The sequence below is a fragment of the Chiloscyllium punctatum genome, unplaced genomic scaffold, assembly GCF_047496795.1.
Source record: "Chiloscyllium punctatum isolate Juve2018m unplaced genomic scaffold, sChiPun1.3 scaffold_1555, whole genome shotgun sequence".
In the NCBI taxonomy this organism is placed as follows: domain Eukaryota; kingdom Metazoa; phylum Chordata; class Chondrichthyes; order Orectolobiformes; family Hemiscylliidae; genus Chiloscyllium; species Chiloscyllium punctatum.
This window is the reverse complement of record NW_027311289.1, coordinates 76-22,490: the sequence shown is the minus strand read 5'-3', so window position 1 is coordinate 22,490 and position 22,415 is coordinate 76. Positions and strand designations below refer to the sequence as shown.

The 22,415-nt window shown below is 62.7% G+C and overlaps 1 protein-coding gene across 1 annotated transcript in view; it reads right to left on the bottom strand.

Moving 5' to 3' along the window:
- The window catches only part of LOC140475342 (active breakpoint cluster region-related protein-like), a 28,537-nt gene extending 9,027 nt beyond the window's left edge, over positions 1-19,510 (bottom strand). The window contains exons 1-3 of the mRNA XM_072567769.1: positions 19,402-19,510; positions 16,240-16,300; positions 13,450-13,502 (exon numbers count right to left, since the gene is read on the bottom strand). Of these exons, the coding sequence (XP_072423870.1) occupies positions 13,450-13,502; positions 16,240-16,300; positions 19,402-19,452 (165 nt within the window). The 5' untranslated portion in view covers positions 19,453-19,510. The remainder of the gene's footprint in view (positions 1-13,449; positions 13,503-16,239; positions 16,301-19,401) is intronic.
- Between the last annotated feature and the right edge of the window lie 2,905 nt (positions 19,511-22,415).

Here is a 22,415-nt window from a genome sequence, read left to right as displayed (position 1 = left end):
GTCCCCATGGACCCCAAACCCCTTCCCCGTTCCCTCCCGCTCTACACCGCCCCCATGGACCCCAAACCCCTTCCCCATTCCCTTCTGCTCTACACCGTTCCCCATGGACCCCAAACCCCTTCCCCATTCCCTCCCGCTCTACACCGTTCCCCATGGACCCCAAACCCCTTCCCCTTTCCCTCCCGATGGACCCCAAACCCCTTCCCCGTTCCCTCCTACTCTACACCATCCCCCATGGACCCCAATCCCCTTCCCCGTTCCCTCCCGATGGACCTCAAACCCCTTCCCCGTTCCCTCCCGCTCTACACCGTCCCCCATGGACCCCAAACCCCTTCCCCGTTCCCTCCCGCTCTACACCGTCCCCATGGACCCCAAACCCCTTCCCCGTTCCCTCCCGCTCTACACCGTCCCCATGGACCCCAAACCCCTTCCCCGTTCCCTCCTGCTCTACACCGTCCCCATGGACCCCAAACCACTTTCCCCGTTCCCTCCTACTCTACACCGTCCCCATGGACCCCAAACCCCTTCCCTGTTCCCTCCCGCACAACACCGTCCCCCATGGACCCCAAATCCCTTCCCCATTCCCTCCCGCTCTACACTGTCCCCCATGGACCCCAAATCCCTTCCCCATTCCCTCCCGCTCTACACCGTCCCCCATGGACCCCAAACCGCTTCCCCGTTCCCTCCCGCTCTACACCGTCCCCATGGACCCCAAACCCCTTCCCCGTTCGCTCCTGCTCTACACCGTCCCCATGGACCCCAAACCCCTTCCCCGTTCCCTCCCGCTCTACACCGTCCCCCATGGACCCCAAACCCCTTCCCCGTTCGCTCCCGCTCTACACCGTCCCCCATGGACCCCAAACCCCTTCCCCATTCCCTCCTGCACTACACCGTCCCCATGGACCCCAAACCCCTTCCCCGTTCCCTCCCGCTCTACACCGTCCCCATGGACCCCAAACCGCTTCCCCGTTCCCTCCCGCTCTACACCGTCCCCAATGGACCCCAAAACCCTTCCCGGTTCCCTCCTGCTCTACACCGTCCCCCCATGGACCCCAAACCCCTTCCCCATTCCCTCCCACTCTACACCGTCCCCCATGGACCCCAAACCCCTTCCCCATTCCCTCCCACTCTACACCGACCCCCATGGACCCCAAACCCCTTCCCCGTTCCCTCCCGCTCTACACCGTCCCCGATGGACCCCAAACCCCTTCCCCGTTCCCTCACCCTCTACACCATCCCCATGGACCCCAAACCCCTTCCCCGTTCCCTCCCACTCTACACCGTCCCCGATGGACCCCAAACCCCTTCCCCGTTCCCTCACCCTCTACACCATCCCCATGGACCCCAAACCCCTTCCCCGTTCCCTCCCACTCTACACCGTCCCGATGGACCCCAAACCCCTTCCCCCTTCCCTCCTGCTCTACACCGTCCCCATGGACCCCAAACCCCTTCCCCATTCCCTCCCACTCTACACCGTCCCCCATGGACCCCAAACCCCTTCCCCGTTCCCTCCCCCTCTACACCATCCCCATGGACCCCAAACCCCTTCCCCGTTCCCTCCCACTCTAACACCGTCCCCATGGACCCCAAACCCCTTCCCCGTTCCCTCCCCCTCTACACCGTCCCCATGGACCCCAAACCCCTTCCCCGTTCCCTCCCCCTCTACACCATCCCCATGGACCCCAAACCCCTTCCCCGTTCCCTCCCACTCTACACCGTCCCCATGGACCCCAAACCCCTTCCCCGTTCCCTCCCACTCTACACCGTGCCCATGGACCCCAAACCCCTTCCCCGTTCCCTCCCACTCTACACCGTCCCCATGGACCCCAAACCCCTTCCCCGTTCCCTCCCGCTCTACACTGACCCCATGGATCCCAAACCCCTTCCCCGTTCCCTCCCACTCTACACCGTCCCGATGGACCCCAAACCCCTTCCCCCTTCCCTCCTGCTCTACACCGTCCCCATGGACCCCAAACCCCTTCCCCATTCCCTCCCACTCTACACCGTCCCCCATGGACCCCAAACCCCTTCCCCGTTCCCTCCCCCTCTACACCATCCCCATGGACCCCAAACCCCTTCCACGTTCCCTCCCACTCTAACACCGTCCCCATGGACCCCAAACCCCTTCCCCATTCCCTCCCGCTCTACACCGTCCCCCATGGACCCCAAACCCCTTCCCCGTTCCCTCCCCCTCTACACCATCCCCATGGACCCCAAACCCCTTCCCCGTTCCCTCCCACTCTAACACCGTCCCCATGGACCCCAAACCCCTTCCCCGTTCCCTCCCCCTCTACACCGTCCCCATGGACCCCAAACCCCTTCCCCGTTCCCTCTTGCTCTACACCGTCCCCATGGACCCTAAACCCCTTCCCCGTTCCCTCCCCCTCTACACCATCCCCATGGACCCCAAACCCCTTCCCCGTTCCCTCCCATTCTACACCGTCCCCATGGACCCCAAACCCCTTCCCCGTTCCCTCCCACTCTACACCTTGCCCATGGACCCCAAACCCCTTCCCCGTTCCCTCCCACTCTACACCGTCCCCATGGACCCCAAACCCCTTCCCCGTTCCCTCCCGCTCTACACTGACCCCATGGACCCCAAACCCCTTCCCCGTTCCCTCCCACTCTACACCGTCCCGATGGACCCCAAACCCCTTCCCCCTTCCCTCCTGCTCTACACTGACCCCATGGACCCCAAACCCCTTCCCCGTTCCCTCCCGCTCTACACCGTCCCCATGGACCCCAAACCCCTTCCCCGTTCCCTCCCGCTCTACACCGTCCCGATGAACCCCAAACCCCTTCCCCATTCCCTCCCGCTCTACACCGTCCCCATGGACCCCAAACCCCTTCCCCGTTCCCTCCCGCTCTACACCGTCCCCGATGGACCCCAAACCCCTTCCCCGTTCCCTCCTGCTCTACACCGTCCCCGATGGACCCCAAACCCCTTCCCCGTTCCCTCCTGCTCTACACCGTCCCCCATGGACCCCAAACCCCTTCCCCGTTCCCTCCCGCTCTACACCGTCCCCATGGACCCCAAACCCCTTCCCCGTTCCCTCCCGCTCTACACCGTCCCGATGAACCCCAAACCCCTTCCCCATTCCCTCCCGCTCTACACCGTCCCCATGGACCCCAAACCCCTTCCCCGTTCCCTCCCGCTCTACACCGTCCCCGATGGACCCCAAACCCCTTCCCCGTTCCCTCCTGCTCTACACCGTCCCCGATGGACCCCAAACCCCTTCCCCGTTCCCTCCCGCTCTACACCGTCCCCGATGGACCCCAAACCCCTTCCCCGTTCCCTCCCGCTCTACACCATCCCCCATGGACCCCAAACATCTTCCCCGTTCCCTCCCACTCTACACCGTCCCCCATGGACCCCAAACCCCTTCCCCGTTCCCTCCCGCTCTACACCGTCCCCATGGACCCCAAACCCCTTCCCCGTTCCCTCCCGCTCTACACCGTCCCCCATGGACCCCAAACCCCTTCCCCGTTCCCTCACCCTCTACACCATCCCCATGGACCCCAAACCCCTTCCCCGTTCCCTCCTGCTCTACACCGTCCCCATGGGCCCCAAATCCCTTCCCCGTTCCCTCCCCCTCTACACCGTCCCCCATGGACCCCAAACCCCTTCCCCGTTCCCTCCTGCTCTACTCCGTCCCCATGGACCCCAAACCCCTTCCCCGTTCCCTCCTGCTCTACACCGTCCCCATGGACCCCAAACCCCTTCCCCGTTCCCTCCCGCTCTACACCGTCCCCATGGACCCCAAACCCCTTCCCCGTTCCCTCCCGCTCTACACCGTCCCCATGGACCCCAAACCCCTTCCCCGTTCCCTCCCACTCTACACCGTCCCCGATGGACCCCAAACCACTTCCCCGTTCCCTCCTGCTCTACACCGTCCCCGATGGACCCCAAACCCCTTCCCCGTTCCCTCCCACTCTACACCGTCCCCCATGGACCCCAAACCCCTTCCCCTTTCCCTCCTGCTCTACACCGTCCCCCCATGGACCCCAAACCCCTTCCCTGTTCCCTCCCCCTCTACACCGTCCCCCATGGACCCCAAACCCCTTCCCTGTTCCCTCCTGATCTACACCGTCCCGATGGACCCCAAACCCCTTCCCTGTTCCCTCCTGATCTACACCGTCCACCCATGGACCCCAAACCCCTTCCCCGTTCCCTCCTGATCTACACCGTCCCGATGGACCCCAAACCCCATCCCCATTCCCTCCTGCTCTACACCGTCCCCATGGACCCCAGTCCCCTTCCCCGTTCCCTCCCGCTCTACACCGTCCCCCCATGGACCCCAAACACCTTCCCCGTTCCCTCCCACTCTACACCGTCCCCATGGACCCCAAACCCCTTCCCCGTTCCCTCCTGCTCTACACCGTCCCCATGGACCCCAAACCCCTTCCCCATTCCCTTCTGCTCTACACCGTTCCCCATGGACCCCAAACCCCTTCCCCATTCCCTCCCGCTCTACACCGTTCCCCATGGACCCCAAACCCCTTCCCCTTTCCCTCCCGATGGACCCCAAACCCCTTCCCCGTTCCCTCCTACTCTACACCATCCCCCATGGACCCCAATCCCCTTCCCCGTTCCCTCCCGATGGACCTCAAACCCCTTCCCCGTTCCCTCCCGCTCTACACCGTCCCCCATGGACCCCAAACCCCTTCCCCGTTCCCTCCCGCTCTACACCGTCCCCATGGACCCCAAACCCCTTCCCCGTTCCCTCCCGCTCTACACCGTCCCCATGGACCCCAAACCCCTTCCCCGTTCCCTCCTGCTCTACACCGTCCCCATGGACCCCAAACCACTTTCCCCGTTCCCTCCTACTCTACACCGTCCCCATGGACCCCAAACCCCTTCCCTGTTCCCTCCCGCACAACACCGTCCCCCATGGACCCCAAATCCCTTCCCCATTCCCTCCCGCTCTACACTGTCCCCCATGGACCCCAAATCCCTTCCCCATTCCCTCCCGCTCTACACCGTCCCCCATGGACCCCAAACCGCTTCCCCGTTCCCTCCCGCTCTACACCGTCCCCATGGACCCCAAACCCCTTCCCCGTTCGCTCCTGCTCTACACCGTCCCCATGGACCCCAAACCCCTTCCCCGTTCCCTCCCGCTCTACACCGTCCCCCATGGACCCCAAACCCCTTCCCCATTCGCTCCCGCTCTACACCGTCCCCCATGGACCCCAAACCCCTTCCCCATTCCCTCCTGCACTACACCGTCCCCATGGACCCCAAACCCCTTCCCCGTTCCCTCCCGCTCTACACCGTCCCCATGGACCCCAAACCGCTTCCCCGTTCCCTCCCGCTCTACACCGTCCCCAATGGACCCCAAAACCCTTCCCGGTTCCCTCCTGCTCTACACCGTCCCCCCATGGACCCCAAACCCCTTCCCCGTTCCCTCCCACTCTACACCGTCCCCCATGGACCCCAAACCCCTTCCCCATTCCCTCCCACTCTACACCGTCCCCCATGGACCCCAAACCCCTTCCCCATTCCCTCCCACTCTACACCGTCCCCCATGGACCCCAAACCCCTTCCCCGTTCCCTCCCGCTCTACACCGTCCCCGATGGACCCCAAACCCCTTCCCCGTTCCCTCACCCTCTACACCATCCCCATGGACCCCAAACCCCTTCCCCGTTCCCTCCCACTCTACACCGTCCCGATGGACCCCAAACCCCTTCCCCCTTCCCTCCTGCTCTACACCGTCCCCATGGACCCCAAACCCCTTCCCCATTCCTCCCACTCTACACCGTCCCCCATGGACCCCAAACCCCTTCCCCGTTCCCTCCCCCTCTACACCATCCCCATGGACCCCAAACCCCTTCCCCGTTCCCTCCCACTCTAACACCGTCGCCATGGACCCCAAACCCCTTCCCCGTTCCCTCCCCCTCTACACCATCCCCATGGACCCCAAACCCCTTCCCCGTTCCCTCCCACTCTACACCGTCCCCATGGACCCCAAACCCCTTCCCCGTTCCCTCCCACTCTACACCGTGCCCATGGACCCCAAACCCCTTCCCCGTTCCCTCCCACTCTACACCGTCCCCATGGACCCCAAACCCCTTCCCCGTTCCCTCCCGCTCTACACTGACCCCATGGATCCCAAACCCATTCCCCGTTCCCTCCCACTCTACACCGTCCCGATGGACCCCAAACCCCTTCCCCCTTCCCTCCTGCTCTACACCGTCCCCATGGACCCCAAACCCCTTCCCCATTCCCTCCCACTCTACACCGTCCCCCATGGACCCCAAACCCCTTCCCCGTTCCCTCCCCCTCTACACCATCCCCATGGACCCCAAACCCCTTCCCCGTTCCCTCCCACTCTAACACCGTCCCCATGGACCCCAAACCCCTTCCCCATTCCCTCCCGCTCTACACCGTCCCCCATGGACCCCAAACCCCTTCCCCGTTCCCTCCCCCTCTACACCATCCCCATGGACCCCAAACCCCTTCCCCGTTCCCTCCCACTCTAACACCGTCCCCATGGACCCCAAACCCCTTCCCCGTTCCCTCCCCCTCTACACCGTCCCCATGGACCCCAAACCCCTTCCCCGTTCCCTCTTGCTCTACACCGTCCCCATGGACCCTAAACCCCTTCCCCGTTCCCTCCCCCTCCACACCATCCCCATGGACCCCAAACCCCTTCCCCGTTCCCTCCCATTCTACACCGTCCCCATGGACCCCAAACCCCTTCCCCGTTCCCTCCCCCTCTACACCGTCCCCATGGACCCCAAACCCCTTCCCCGTTCCCTCTTGCTCTACACCGTCCCCATGGACCCTAAACCCCTTCCCCGTTCCCTCCCCCTCTACACCATCCCCATGGACCCCAAACCCCTTCCCCGTTCCCTCCCACTCTACACCGTCCCCATGGACCCCAAACCCCTTCCCCGTTCCCTCCCGCTCTACACTGACCCCATGGACCCCAAACCCCTTCCCCGTTCCCTCCCACTCTACACCGTCCCGATGGACCCCAAACCCCTTCCCCCTTCCCTCCTGCTCTACACCGTCCCCATGGACCCCAAACCCCTTCCCCATTCCCTCCCACTCTACACCGTCCCCCATGGACCCCAAACCCCTTCCCCGTTCCCTCCCCCTCTACACCATCCCAATGGACCCCAAACCCCTTCCCCGTTCCCTCCCACTCTAACACCGTCCCCATGGACCCCAAACCCCTTCCCCGTTCCCTCCCCCTCTACACCGTCCCCATGGACCCCAAACCCCTTCCCCGTTCCCTCTTGCTCTACACCGTCCCCATGGACCCCAAACCCCTTCCCCGTTCCCTCCCCCTCTACACCATCCCCATGGACCCCAAACCCCTTCCCCGTTCCCTCCCACTCTACACCGTCCCCATGGACCCCAAACCCCTTCCCCGTTCCCTCCCACTCTACACCGTGCCCATGGACCCCAAACCCCTTCCCCGTTCCCTCCCACTCTACACCGTCCCCATGGACCCCAAACCCCTTCCCCGTTCCCTCCCACTCTACACCGTCCCCATGGACCCCAAACCCCTTCCCCGTTCCCTCCCACTCTACACCGTCCCCCATGGACCCCAAACCCCTTCCCCGTTCCCTCCCGCTCTACACCGTCCCCCCACGGACCCCAAACCCCTTCCCCGTTCCCTCCCGCTCTACACCGTCCCCATGGACCCCAAACCCCTTCCCCGTTCCCTCCCGCTCTACACCGTCCCCGATGGACCCCAAACCCCTTCCCCGTTCCCTCCCGCTCTACACCGTCCCCCCATGGACCCCAAACCCCTTCCCTGTCCCTCCCCCTCTACACCGTCCCCCATGGACCCCAAACCCCTTCCCTGTTCCCTCCTGATCTACACCGTCCCGATGGACCCCAAACCCCTTCCCTGTTCCCTCCTGATCTACACCGTCCACCCATGGACCCCAAACCCCTTCCCTGTTCCCTCCTGATCTACACCGTCCCCCCATGGACCCCAAACCCCTTCCCTGTTCCCTCCCCCTCTACACCGTCCCCCCATGGACCCCAAACCCCTTCCCCGTTCCCTCCCGCTCTACACCGTCCCGATGGACCCCAAACCCCATCCCCGTTCCCTCCTGCTCTACACCGTCCCCATGGACCCCAGTCCCCTTCCCCGTTCCCTCCCGCTCTACACCGTCCCCCCATGGACCCCAAACACCTTCCCCGTTCCCTCCCACTCTACACCGTCCCCATGGACCCCAAACCCCTTCCCCGTTCCCTCCTGCTCTACACCGTCCCCATGGACCCCAAACCCCTTCCCCATTCCCTTCTGCTCTACACCGTTCCCCATGGACCCCAAACCCCTTCCCCATTCCCTCCCGCTCTACACCGTTCCCCATGGACCCCAAACCCCTTCCCCTTTCCCTCCCGATGGACCCCAAACCCCTTCCCCGTTCCCTCCTACTCTACACCATCCCCCATGGACCCCAATCCCCTTCCCCGTTCCCTCCCGATGGACCTCAAACCCCTTCCCCGTTCCCTCCCGCTCTACACCGTCCCCCATGGACCCCAAACCCCTTCCCCGTTCCCTCCCGCTCTACACCGTCCCCATGGACCCCAAACCCCTTCCCCGTTCCCTCCCGCTCTACACCGTCCCCATGGACCCCAAACCCCTTCCCCGTTCCCTCCTGCTCTACACCGTCCCCATGGACCCCAAACCACTTTCCCCGTTCCCTCCTACTCTACACCGTCCCCATGGACCCCAAACCCCTTCCCTGTTCCCTCCCGCACAACACCGTCCCCCATGGACCCCAAATCCCTTCCCCATTCCCTCCCGCTCTACACTGTCCCCCATGGACCCCAAATCCCTTCCCCATTCCCTCCCGCTCTACACCGTCCCCCATGGACCCCAAACCGCTTCCCCGTTCCCTCCCGCTCTACACCGTCCCCATGGACCCCAAACCCCTTCCCCGTTCGCTCCTGCTCTACACCGTCCCCATGGACCCCAAACCCCTTCCCCGTTCCCTCCCGCTCTACACCGTCCCCCATGGACCCCAAACCCCTTCCCCATTCGCTCCCGCTCTACACCGTCCCCCATGGACCCCAAACCCCTTCCCCATTCCCTCCTGCACTACACCGTCCCCATGGACCCCAAACCCCTTCCCCGTTCCCTCCCGCTCTACACCGTCCCCATGGACCCCAAACCGCTTCCCCGTTCCCTCCCGCTCTACACCGTCCCCAATGGACCCCAAAACCCTTCCCGGTTCCCTCCTGCTCTACACCGTCCCCCCATGGACCCCAAACCCCTTCCCCGTTCCCTCCCACTCTACACCGTCCCCCATGGACCCCAAACCCCTTCCCCATTCCCTCCCACTCTACACCGTCCCCCATGGACCCCAAACCCCTTCCCCATTCCCTCCCACTCTACACCGTCCCCCATGGACCCCAAACCCCTTCCCCGTTCCCTCCCGCTCTACACCGTCCCCGATGGACCCCAAACCCCTTCCCCGTTCCCTCACCCTCTACACCATCCCCATGGACCCCAAACCCCTTCCCCGTTCCCTCCCACTCTACACCGTCCCGATGGACCCCAAACCCCTTCCCCCTTCCCTCCTGCTCTACACCGTCCCCATGGACCCCAAACCCCTTCCCCATTCCCTCCCACTCTACACCGTCCCCCATGGACCCCAAACCCCTTCCCCGTTCCCTCCCCCTCTACACCATCCCCATGGACCCCAAACCCCTTCCCCGTTCCCTCCCACTCTAACACCGTCGCCATGGACCCCAAACCCCTTCCCCGTTCCCTCCCCCTCTACACCATCCCCATGGACCCCAAACCCCTTCCCCGTTCCCTCCCACTCTACACCGTCCCCATGGACCCCAAACCCCTTCCCCGTTCCCTCCCACTCTACACCGTGCCCATGGACCCCAAACCCCTTCCCCGTTCCCTCCCACTCTACACCGTCCCCATGGACCCCAAACCCCTTCCCCGTTCCCTCCCGCTCTACACTGACCCCATGGATCCCAAACCCATTCCCCGTTCCCTCCCACTCTACACCGTCCCGATGGACCCCAAACCCCTTCCCCCTTCCCTCCTGCTCTACACCGTCCCCATGGACCCCAAACCCCTTCCCCATTCCCTCCCACTCTACACCGTCCCCCATGGACCCCAAACCCCTTCCCCGTTCCCTCCCCCTCTACACCATCCCCATGGACCCCAAACCCCTTCCCCGTTCCTCCCACTCTAACACCGTCCCATGGACCCCAAACCCCTTCCCCATTCCCTCCCGCTCTACACCGTCCCCCATGGACCCCAAACCCCTTCCCCGTTCCCTCCCCCTCTACACCATCCCCATGGACCCCAAACCCCTTCCCCGTTCCCTCCCACTCTAAACACCGTCCCCATGGACCCCAAACCCCTTCCCCGTTCCCTCCCCCTCTACACCGTCCCCATGGACCCCAAACCCCTTCCCCGTTCCCTCTTGCTCTACACCGTCCCCATGGACCCTAAACCCCTTCCCCGTTCCCTCCCCCTCCACACCATCCCCATGGACCCCAAACCCCTTCCCCGTTCCCTCCCATTCTACACCGTCCCCATGGACCCCAAACCCCTTCCCCGTTCCCTCCCCCCTCTACACCGTCCCCATGGACCCCAAACCCCTTCCCCGTTCCCTCTTGCTCTACACCGTCCCCATGGACCCTAAACCCCTTCCCCGTTCCCTCCCCCTCTACACCATCCCCATGGACCCCAAACCCCCTTCCCCGTTCCCTCCCACTCTACACCGTCCCCATGGACCCCAAACCCCTTCCCCGTTCCCTCCCGCTCTACACTGACCCCATGGACCCCAAACCCCTTCCCCGTTCCCTCCCACTCTACACCGTCCCGATGGACCCCAAACCCCTTCCCCCTTCCCTCCTGCTCTACACCGTCCCCATGGACCCCAAACCCCTTCCCCATTCCCTCCCACTCTACAACCGTCCCCCATGGACCCCAAACCCCTTCCCCGTTCCCTCCCCCTCTACACCATCCCAATGGACCCCAAACCCCTTCCCCGTTCCCTCCCACTCTAACACCGTCCCCATGGACCCCAAACCCCTTCCCCGTTCCCTCCCCCTCTACACCGTCCCCATGGACCCCCAAACCCCTTCCCGTTCCATCTTGCTCTACACCGTCCCCATGGACCCCAAACCCCTTCCCCGTTCCTCCCCCTCTACACCATCCCCATGGACCCCAAACCCCTTCCCCGTTCCCTCCCACTCTACACCGTCCCCATGGACCCCAAACCCCTTCCCCGTTCCCTCCCACTCTACACCGTGCCCATGGACCCCAAACCCCTTCCCCGTTCCCCTCCCACTCTACACCGTCCCCATGGACCCCAAACCCCTTCCCCGTTCCCTCCCACTCTACACCGTCCCCATGGACCCCAACCCCTTCCCCGTTCCCTCCCACTCTACAACCGTCCCCCATGGACCCCAAACCCCTTCCCCGTTCCCTCCCGCTCTACACCGTCCCCCCACGGACCCCAAACCCCTTCCCCGTTCCCTCCCGCTCTACACCGTCCCCATGGACCCCAAACCCCTTCCCCGTTCCCTCCCGCTCTACACCGTCCCCGATGGACCCCAAACCCCTTCCCCGTTCCCTCCCGCTCTACACCGTCCCCCCATGGACCCCAAACCCCTTCCCCGTTCCCTCCCGCTCTACACCGTCCCCATGGACCCCAAACCCCTTCCCCGTTCCCTCCTGCTCTACACCATCCCGATGGACCCAAAACCCCTTCCCGTTCCCTCCCGCTCTACAACCGTCCCCATGGACCCCAAACCCCTTCCCCGTTCCCTCCCGCTCTACACCGTCCCCCATGGACCCCAAACACCTTCCCCATTCCCTCCCTCTCTACACCGTCCCCATGGACCCCCAAACCCCCTTCCCCGTTCCCTCCTGCTCTACACCATCCCCCATGGACCCCAAACCCCTTCCCCGTTCCCTCCCGCTCTACACCGTCCCCCATGGACCCCAAACCCCTTCCCCATTCCCTCCCGCTCTACACCGTCCCCATGGACCCCAAACCCCTTCCCCGTTCCCTCCCGCTCTACACCGTCCCCATGGACCCCAAACCCCTTCCCCCGTTCCCTCCCGCTCTACACCGTCCCCATGGACCCCAAACCACTTCCCCGTTCCCTCCCCCTCTACACCGTTCCCCATGGACCCCAAACGCCATCCCCGTTCCCTCCTGCTCTACACCGTCCCTATGGACCCCAGACCCCTTCCCCGTTCCCTTCTGCTCTACACCCGTCCCCATGGACCCCCAAACCCGTTCCCCGTTCCCTCCTGCTCTACACCGTTCCCCATGGACCCCAAACCCCTTCCCCGTTCCCTCCTGCTCTACACCGTTCCCATGGACCCCAAACCCCTTCCCCATTCCCTCCCGCTCTACACCGTTCCCCATGGACCCCAAACTCCTTCCCCGTTCCCTCCCGATGGACCCCAAACCCCTTCCCCGTTCCCTCCTACTCTACACCATCCCCCATGGACCCCAATCCCCTTCCCCGTTCCCTCCCGATGGACCCCAAACCCCTTCCCCGTTCCCTCCCGCTCTACACCGTCCCCCATGGACCCCAAACCCCTTCCCCATTCCCTCCCGCTCTACACCGTCCCCCATGGACCCCAAACCCCTTCCCCATTCCCTCCCACTCTACACCGTCCCCCATGGACCCCAAACCCCTTCCCCGTTCCCTCCCCCTCTACACCATCCCCATGGACCCCAAACCCCTTCCCCGTTCCCTCCCGCTCTACACCGTCCCGATGGACCCCAAACCCCTTCCCCCTTCCCTCCTGCTCTACACCATCCCCATGGACCCCAAACCCTTCCCCATTCCCTCCCACTCTACACCGTCCCCCATGGACCCCAAAACCCCTTCCCCGTTCCCTCCCGCTCTACACCATCCCCCATGGACCCCAAACCCCTTCCACCGTTCCCTCCCCACTCTACACCGTCCCCCCACGGACCCCCAAACCCCTTCCCCGTTCCCTCCCGCTCTACACCGTCCCCGATGGACCCCAAACCCCTTCCCATTCCCTCCCGCTCTACACCGTCCCCCATGGACCCCAAACCCCTTCCCCGTTCCCTCCCACTCTACACCGTCCCCCCACGGACCCCAAACCCCTTCCCCGTTCCCTCCCACTCTACACCGTCCCCCCACGGACCCCAAACCCCTTCCCCATTCCCTCCCGCTCTACACCGTCCCCCATGGACCCCAAAACCCCTTCCCCGTTCCCTCCCCCTCTACACCATCCCAATAGACCCCAAACCCCTTCCCCGTTCCCTCCCGCTCTACACCATCCCCATGGACCCCAAACCCCTTCCCCATTCCCTCCCGCTCTACACCGTCCCCCATGGACCCCAAACCCCTTCCCCGTTCCCTCCCCCTCTACACCATCCCGATGGACCCCAAACCCCTTCCCTGTTCCCTCCCGCCCTACACCCTCCCGACAGACCCATAATTGGATGTCAGTTACCCGCATGAGTAGCGTGACCCGAGTCACATGGTTTACTGGTTTGTGCAGGAGGACTGTTGGAGAAATTGAGGTAAGGGTAGTTATTCCATTTCCAGGGATAATCTGTGCTGCAAATCCACCTCACTCCCTCTCATCAATGTCATAGCTGAGGGTCAGTACTGAGGGAGGGTCAGTACTGAGGGAGCCCGCACTGAGGGAGGGTCAGCGCTGAGGGAGCACCGCACTGAGGGAGGGTCAGTACTGAGGGAGCCCCGCACTGAGGGAGGGTCAGCGCTGAGGGAGCACCGCACTGAGGGAGGGTCAGTACTGAGGGAGCCCCGCACTTGAGGGAGGGTCAGCGCTGAGGGAGCACCGCACTGAGGGAGGGTCAGTACTGAGGGAGCCCCACACTGTGGGAGGGTCAGTGCTGAGGGAGCCCCACACTGTGGGAGGGTCAGTGCTGAGGGAGCCCCGCACTGTGGGAGGGTCAGCACCGAGGGAGCCCCGCACTGTGGGAGGGTCAGTGCTGAGGGAGCCCCGCACTGTGGGAGGGTCAGTGCTGAGGGAGCCCCGCACTGTGGGAGGGTCAGTGCTGAGGGAGCCCCGCACTGTGGGAGGGTCAGCGCTGAGGGAGGGTCAGCACCGAGGGAGCTCCGCACCTGTGGGAGGGTCAGCGCTGAGGGAGCCCCGCACTGTGGGAGGGTCAGTGCTGAGGGAGCCCCGCACTGTGGGAGGGTCAGTGCTGAGGGAGCCCCGCACTGTGGGAGGGTCAGTGCCGAGGGAGCCCCGCACTGTGGGAGGGTCAGCGCCGAGGGAGCCCCGCACTGTGGAGGGTCAGTGCTGAGGGAGCCCCGCACTGTGGGAGGGTCAGTGCTGAGGGAGCCCCGCACTGTGGGAGGGTCAGTGCTGAGGGGAGCCCCGCACTGTAGGAGGGTCAGCGCTGAGGGATCCCCACACTGTGGGAGGGTCAGCGCCGAGGGAGCCCCGCACTGTGGGAGGGTCAGCGCCGAGGGAGCCCCGCACTGTGGGAGGGTCAGCGCCGAGGGAGCCCCGCACTGTGGGAGGGTCAGCGCCGAGGGAGCCCCGCACTGTGGGAGGGTCAGCGCCGAGGGAGCCCCGCACTGTGGGAGGGTCAGCGCCGAGGGAGCCCCGCACTGTGGGAGGGTCAGTGCTGAGGGAGCCCCACACTGTGGGAGGGTCAGTGCCGAGGGAGCCCGCACTGTGGGAGGGTCAGTGCTGAGGGAGCCCCACACTGTGGGATGTCCAGTGCTGAGGGAGCCCCGCACTGTGGGAGGGTCAGTGCCGAGGGAGCCCCACACTGTGGGAGGGTCAGTGCTGAGGGAGCCCCGCACTGGGGGAGGGTCAGTGCTGAGGGAGCCCCGCACTGTGGGAGGGTCAGTGCTGAGGGAGCCCCACACTGTGGGAGGGTCAGTGCCGAGGGAGCCCCGCACTGTGGGAGGGTCAGTGCTGAGGAAGCCCCACACTGTGGGAGGGTCAGGGCTGAGGGAGCCCCACACTGTGGGAGGGTCAGTGCTGAGGGAGCCCTGCACTGTGGGAGGGTCAGGGCTGAGGGAGCCCCACACTGTGGGAGGGTCAGTGCTGAGGGAGCCCCGCACTGTGGGAGGGTCAGCGCCGAGGGAGCCCCGCACTGTGGGAGGGTCAGCGCCGAGGGAGCCCCGCACTGTGGGAGGGTCAGCGCCGAGGGAGCCCCGCACTGTGGGAGGGTCAGCGCCGAGGGAGCCGCCCCGCACTGTGGGAGGGTCAGTGCCGAGGGAGCCCCACACTGTGGGAGGGTCAGTGCTGAGGGAGCCCCGCACTGTGGGAGGGTCAGTGCTGAGGGAGCTCCGCACTGTGGGAGGGTCAGTGCTGAGGGAGCCCCCGCACTGTGGGAGGGTCAGTGCTGAGGGAGCCCCGCACTGTGGGAGGGTCAGTGCTGAGGGAGCCCCGCACTGTGGGAGGGTCAGTGCTGAGGGAGCCCCGCACTGTGGGAGGGTCAGTGCTGAGGAGGCCCCGCACTGTGGGAGGGTCAGTGCTGAGGGAGCCCCGCACTGTGGGAGGGTCAGTGCTGAGGGAGCCCCGCACTGTGGGAGGGTCAGGGCTGAGGGAGTCCCGCACTGTGGGAGGGTCAGTGTTGAGGGAGCCCCACACTGTGGGAGGGTCAGTGCTGAGGGAGCCCCGCACTGTGGGAGGGTCAGTGCCGAGGGAGCCCCACACTGTGGGAGGGTCAGTGCTGAGGGAGCCCCACACTGTGGGAGGGTCAGTGCTGAGGGAGCCCCACACTGAGGGAGGGTCAGTGCTGAGGGAGCCCCGCACCATGGGAGGGTCAGTGCTGAGGGAGCCCCACACTGTGGGAGGGACAGTGCTGAGGGAGCCCCACACTGTGGGAGGGACAGTGCCGAGGGAGCCCCACACTGTGGGAGGGTCAGTGCCGAGGGAGCCCCGCACTGTGGGAGGGTCAGTGCCGAGGGAGCCCCACACTGTGGAGGGTCAGTGCTGAGGGAGCCCCCGCACTGTGGGAGGCTCAGTGCTGAGGGAGCCCCGCACTGTGGGAGGGTCCAGCGCTGAGGGAGCCCCGCACTGTGGGAGGGTCAGTGCTGAGGGAGCCCCGCACTGTGGGAGGGTCAGTGCTGAGGGAGCCCCGCACTGTGGGAGGGTCAGTGCTGAGGGAGCCCCACAGTCTCTCTGTCCCTCCCTCTCTCCCTCCCTCACCCCCCCGTTCCCTCCCTGAGATATTGTACTGACCAGGCTCTCCCCCCCACCCCCGTCCCCCCCCAGACCATGTTCCCCAGGATGACCCCAGAATGATGGTACCATCCAGGCTGCTGGTGACTGGAGATCCCTTGGACTCCTTGGTGCTCTTCAGACGCATGTTCTGAGGGAGAGAGAGAGAACAAGGGCACAGGGATTAGTCTGGGATTGTTTCAGGAATGCCGAGAGACAGGAGGAGAGAGAGAGAAAGAGAGAGAGAGAGAGAGAGAGAGAGAAAGAGAAAGAGAGAGAGAGAGAGAGAGAAAGAGTCATAGCGATGTACCGTGCGGAAACAGACCCTTCGGTCCAAGCTGTCCATGCTGACCCAGACACCCCAACCCAATCTCGTCCCACCTGCCCCTATCCCCCCCAAACCCTTCCTATTCATATTCCCATCCAAATGCCTCTTAAATGTTGTCATTGTCCCAGCCCCCACCCCATCCTCTGGCAGCTCATTCCATACACGTACCACCCTCTGGGTGAAAAAGTTGCCCCTTAGGTCTCTTTTATATCTTTCCCCTCTCACCCTAAACCTATGCCCCTCTAGTTCTGGACTCCCCCACCCCAGGGGGAAAAGACCTTGTCTCTTTACCCTATCCATGCCCCTCATGATTTTATAAACCTCTATAAGGTCACCCCTCAGCCTCCGACGCTCCAGGGAAAACAGCCCCAGCCTGTACAGCCTCTCCCTTTAGCTCAAACCCTCCAACATCCTTGTAAATCTTTTCTGAACCCTTTCAAGTTTCCCAACATCTTTCCGATAGGAAGGAGACCAGAATTGCACGCAATATTCCAACAGTGGCCCCTAACCAATGTCCTGTACAGCCACAACATGACCCTCCCAACTCCCTGTACTCAATACTCTGACCAATAAGGAAAGCATACCAAACGCTGCCTTCACTATCCTATCTACCTGCGACTCCACTTTCAAGGAGCTATGAACCTGCACTCCAAGGTCTCTTTGTTCAGCAACACTCCCTAGGACCTTCCCATTAAGTGGATAAGTCCTACTAAGATTTGCTTTCCCAAAATGCAGCCCCTCGCATTTATCTGAATTAAACTCCATCTGCCCCTTCTCAGCCCATTGGCCCATCTGGTCCCAGATCCTGTTATAATCTGAGGGTAACCCTCTTCGCTGTCCATTCCACCTCCAATTTTGGGGTCATCTGTAAACTTACTAACTGTACCTCTTATACTCGCATCCAAATCATTTATATAAATGAGAAAAAGTTGAGGGCCCAGCGCCGATCCTTGTGACACTCCACTGGTCACAGGACTCCAGTCTGAGAAACAACCCTCCCCCACCACCCTCTGTCTTCGACCTTTGAGCCAGTTCTGGATCCAAATGGTTAGTTCTCCCTGTATTCCGTGAGATCTAACCTTGCTAATCAGTCTCCCATGGGGAACCTTGTCGAATGCCTTACTGAAGTCCATATAGATCACATCTACTGCTCTGCCTCATCGATCCTCTTTGTTACTTCTTCAAAATCCCCAATCAAGTTTGTGAGACATGATTTCCCACACACAAAGCCATGTTGACTATCCCTAATCAGTCCTTGTCTTTCCAATCCATGTACATCCTGTCCCTCAAGATTTCCTCCAACAACTTGCCCACCACCGAGGTCAGCCTCACTGGTCTGTAGTTCCCTGGCTTGTCTTTACCACCCTTCTTAAACAGTGGGCACCATGTTTGCCAACCTCCAGTCTTCTGGCACCTCACCTGTGACTATCGATGATACAAATATCTCAGCAAGGGGCCCAGCAATCACTTCTCTAGCTTCCCATAGAGTTCTCAGGTACACCTGATCGGGTCCTGGGGATTTATCCACCTTTAACTGTTTCAAGACATCCAGCACTTCCTCCTCTGTAATCTGGACACTTTGCAAGATGTCACCATCTATTTCCCTACAGTCTATATCTTTCCGTGTCCTTTTCCACAGTAAATACTGATGCAAAATATTCATTTAGTATTTCCCCCATTTTCTGCGGCTCCACACAAAGGCTGCCTTGCTGATCTTTGAGGGGCCCTATTCTCTCCCTAGTTACCCTTTTGTCCTTAATATATTTGTAAAAACCCTTTGGATTCTCCTTAATTCTATTTGCCAAATCTATCTCATGTCCCTTTTTTGCCCTCCTGATTTCCCTCTTAAATATACTCCTACTGCCTTTATACTCTTCGAAGGATTCTAACGAGAGAGAGAGAGACAGAGAGAGAGAAAGAGATTCAGGGACAGAGAGAGAGAGAGAGAGAGAGAGAGAGAGAGAGAGACAGGGACAGGGACAGGGACAGGGACTGGGAGAGAGCGAGGGGCAGAGGAGAGAGAGAGGGACAGAGAGAGAGAGAGGGACAGAGACAGGGACTGGGAGACAGTGAGGGACAGAGAGAGAGAGAGAGACAGGGACAGGGACTGGGAGACAGCGAGAGACAGAGACAGAGAGAGAGAGAGACAGGGACAGGGACTGGGAGAGAGAGAGGGACAGAGAGAGAGAGAGAGAGAGAGAGACAGGGACAGGGACTGGGAGAGAGAGAGGGACAGAGAGAGAGAGAGAGAGAGAGGACAGGGACAGGGACTGTGAGAGAGAGAGGGACAGAGACAGAGAGAGACAGGGACAGGGACTGGAGAGAGAGAGGGACAGAGACAGAGCGAGAGAGAGAGAGAGAGAGAGACAGGGACTGGGAGACAGCGAGGGACAGAGACAGAGAGAGAGAGAGAGAGACAGGGACAGGGACTGTGAGAGAGAGAGGGACAGAGACAGAGAGAGACAGGGACAGGGACTGGGAGAGAGAGAGGGACAGAGACAGAGCGAGAGAGAGAGAGAGAGAGAGACAGGGACTGGGAGACAGCGAGGGACAGAGACAGAGAGAGAGAGAGAGAGAGACAGGGACAGGGACTGGGAGAGAGAGAGAGAGAGAGAGAGAGAGAGAGACAGGGACAGGGACTGGGAGAGAGAGAGAGAGAGAGAGAGGAAGAGAGACAGGACAGGGACTGGGAGAGAGAGAGGGACAGAGAGAGAGAGAGAGACAGGGACAGGGACTGGGAGAGAGAGAGAGGGACAGAGAGAGAGAGAGACAGAGAGAGAGAGAGAGAGAGACAGGGACAGGGACTGGGAGAGAGTGAGGGACAGAGACAGAGAGAGAGAGAGAGAGACAGGGATTGGGACAGAGTGAGGGACAGAGAGAGAGAGAGAGCGAGAGGGGTGGGGGGAGAGAGGTGCAGCGTGTACCTCAGCGATGTGTTTGAACTGTTCCTTGCTGTGAATACATTTCTCCAGCATCTCTTGGGCCACGGGGTAATTATCCACGAAAGCTCGATAGACACCGAACTGATTCACCTGGAGGGTCACCCGAAACAGGGTCAATACAGAGACACCCCCCCCGGGGACTGACCCCACCCTCATCACCACCCGAAACAGGGTCAATACATAGACCCCCCCCCGGGGACTGACCCCACCCTCATCACCACCCGAAACAGGGTCAATACAGAGACCCCCCCCCTGGGGACTGACCCCACCCTCATCACCACCCGAAACAGGGTCAATACAGAGACCCCCCCCCCGGGGACTGACCCCACCCTCATCACCACCCGAAACAGGGTCAATACAGAGACCCCCCCCCTGGGGACTGACCCCACCCTCATCACCACCCGAAACAGGGTCAATACAGAGACCCCCCCCGGGGACTGACCCCACCCGAAACAGGGTCAATACAGAGACCCCCCCCCGGGACTGACCCCACCCTCATCACCACCCGAAACAGGGTCAATACAGAGACACCCCCCACCCCCCGGGGACTGACCCCACCCTCATCACCACCCGAAACAGGGTCAATACAGAGACCCCCCCCCCCTGGGGACTGACCCCACCCGAAACAGGGTCAATACAGAGACACCCCCCCCTGGGACTGACCCCACCCTCATCACCACCCGAAACAGGGTCAATACAGAGACCCCCCCCCCTGGGGACTGACCCCACCCGAAACAGGGTCAATACAGAGACCCCCCCCCCTAGGGACTGACCCCACCCGAAACAGGGTCAATACCAGAGACACCCCCCCCGGGGACTGACCCCACCCTCATCACCACCCGAAACAGGGTCAATACAGAGACCCCCCCGGGGACTGACCCCACCCGAAACAGGGTCAATACAGAGACACCCCCCTGGGGACTGACCCCACCCTCATCACCACCCGAAACAGGGTCAATACAGAGACCCCCCCCCTGGGGACTGACCCCACCCTCATCACCACCCGAAACAGGGTCAATACAGAGACCCCCCCCTGGGACTGACCCCCACCCTCATCACCACCCGAAACAGGGTCAATACAGAGACCCCCCCCCTGGGGACTGACCCCACCCTCATCACCACCCGAAACAGGGTCATACAGAGACCCCCCCCCCCTGGGGACTGACCCCACCCGAAACAGGGTCAATACAGAGAGACCCCCCCTGGGGACTGACCCCACCCTCATCACCACCCGAACAGGGTCAATACAGAGACCCCCCCCTGGGGACTGACCCCACCCTCATCACCACCCGAAACAGGGTCAATACAGAGACCCCCCCCTGGGGACTGACCCCACCCTCATCACCACCCGAAACAGGGTCAATACAGAGACCCCCCCCTGGGGACTGACCCCACCCTCATCACCACTCGAAACAGGGTCAATACAGAGACACCCCCAGGGACTGACCCCACTCGAAACAGGGTCAATACAGAGACACCCCCCAGGGACTGACCCCACTCGAAACAGGGTCAATACAGAGAGACCCCCCCTGGGGACTGACCCCACCCTCATCACCACCCGAAACAGGGTCAATACAGAGAGACCCCCCCCTGGGGACTGACCCCACCCTCATCACCACCCGAAACAGGGTCAATACAGAGAGACCCCCCCCTGGGGACTGACCCCACCCGAAACAGGGTCAATACAGAGAGACCCCCCCCTGGGGACTGACCCCCACCCTCATCACCACCCGAAACAGGGTCAATACAGAGACGCCCCCGGGGACTGACCCCACCTGAAACAGGGTCAATACAGAGAGACCCCCCCTGGGGACTGACCCCACCCTCATCACCACCCGAAACAGGGTCAATACAGAGAGACCCCCCCCTGGGGACTGACCCCACCCTCATCACCACCCGAAACTAGGGTCAATACAGAGAGACCCCCCCCTGGGGACTGACCCCACCCGAAACAGGGTCAATACAGAGAGACCCCCCCTGGGGACTGACCCCACCCTCATCACCACCCGAAACAGGGTCAATACAGAGACCCCCCCCGGGGGACTGACCCCACCTGAAACAGGGTCAATACAGAGACATCCCCCCGGGGCCTGACCCCACCCTCAGCGCTGACCCTCCACAGTGCGGGGCTCCCTCAGCAAGCGAGGGCCAGGTCTCAGTTGGGGCTAGTGAGGGTTGGCGGTGTGGTAGTATGTTCTGCGCCCCCATGCCCTCACCAGGCGTGGAACAGGTCTGCGACAGCCTGGGGCTCCTGCCCCCTCCCGATCCTCTCCCTCAGTTCGGAGTGAAACTCCTGGTGCATGGCGTAGAGCTCCGGGAGTTTGTAGAAGATGGTCTGTATCTCCTGGTTGGTCAGGACTGGCTGGGAGGTGTAGGCCGCAGCCTTGAGGGGACGCAGGGGCTGTGGGAGTGGGGGGTGAGGGAGAGGGGTGAGGGAGGGGGAGGGGGAGGGGGGTGAGGGAGAGGGGGGGTGAGGGGGAGGGGGGGTGAGGGGGAGGGGGGTGAGGGAGAGGGGGTGAGGGGGAGGGGGGTGAGGGGGAGGTGGACACACCCATACAGAGAGAGAGAGAGAGAGGAGTCAGTGTAGGGCCGAACGCTCACGAACAAGGGAAAGGCCATTCGGCCTCCCGCTCCTGCTGCCAACCCCCCCACCCCCAGCCACTATCCCAATATACCCCCCTCAGGCCCATTTACCCCCCAGGGACAGCACAGGGTTAGATACAGAGTAAAGCTCCTCTACACTGTCCCCCCCATCAAACACTCCCAGGGACAGGGACAGCACGGGGTTAGATACAGAGTAAAGCTCCCTCTACACTGTCCCTCCCATCCCAGGGACAGGGACAGCAACGGGGTTAGATACAGAGTAAAGCTCCCTCTACACTGTCCCCCCCATCAAACACTCCCAGGGACAGGGACAGCACGGGGTTAGATACAGAGTAAAGCTCCCTCTACACTGTCCCCCCATCCCAGGGACAGGGACAGTACGGGTTAGATAC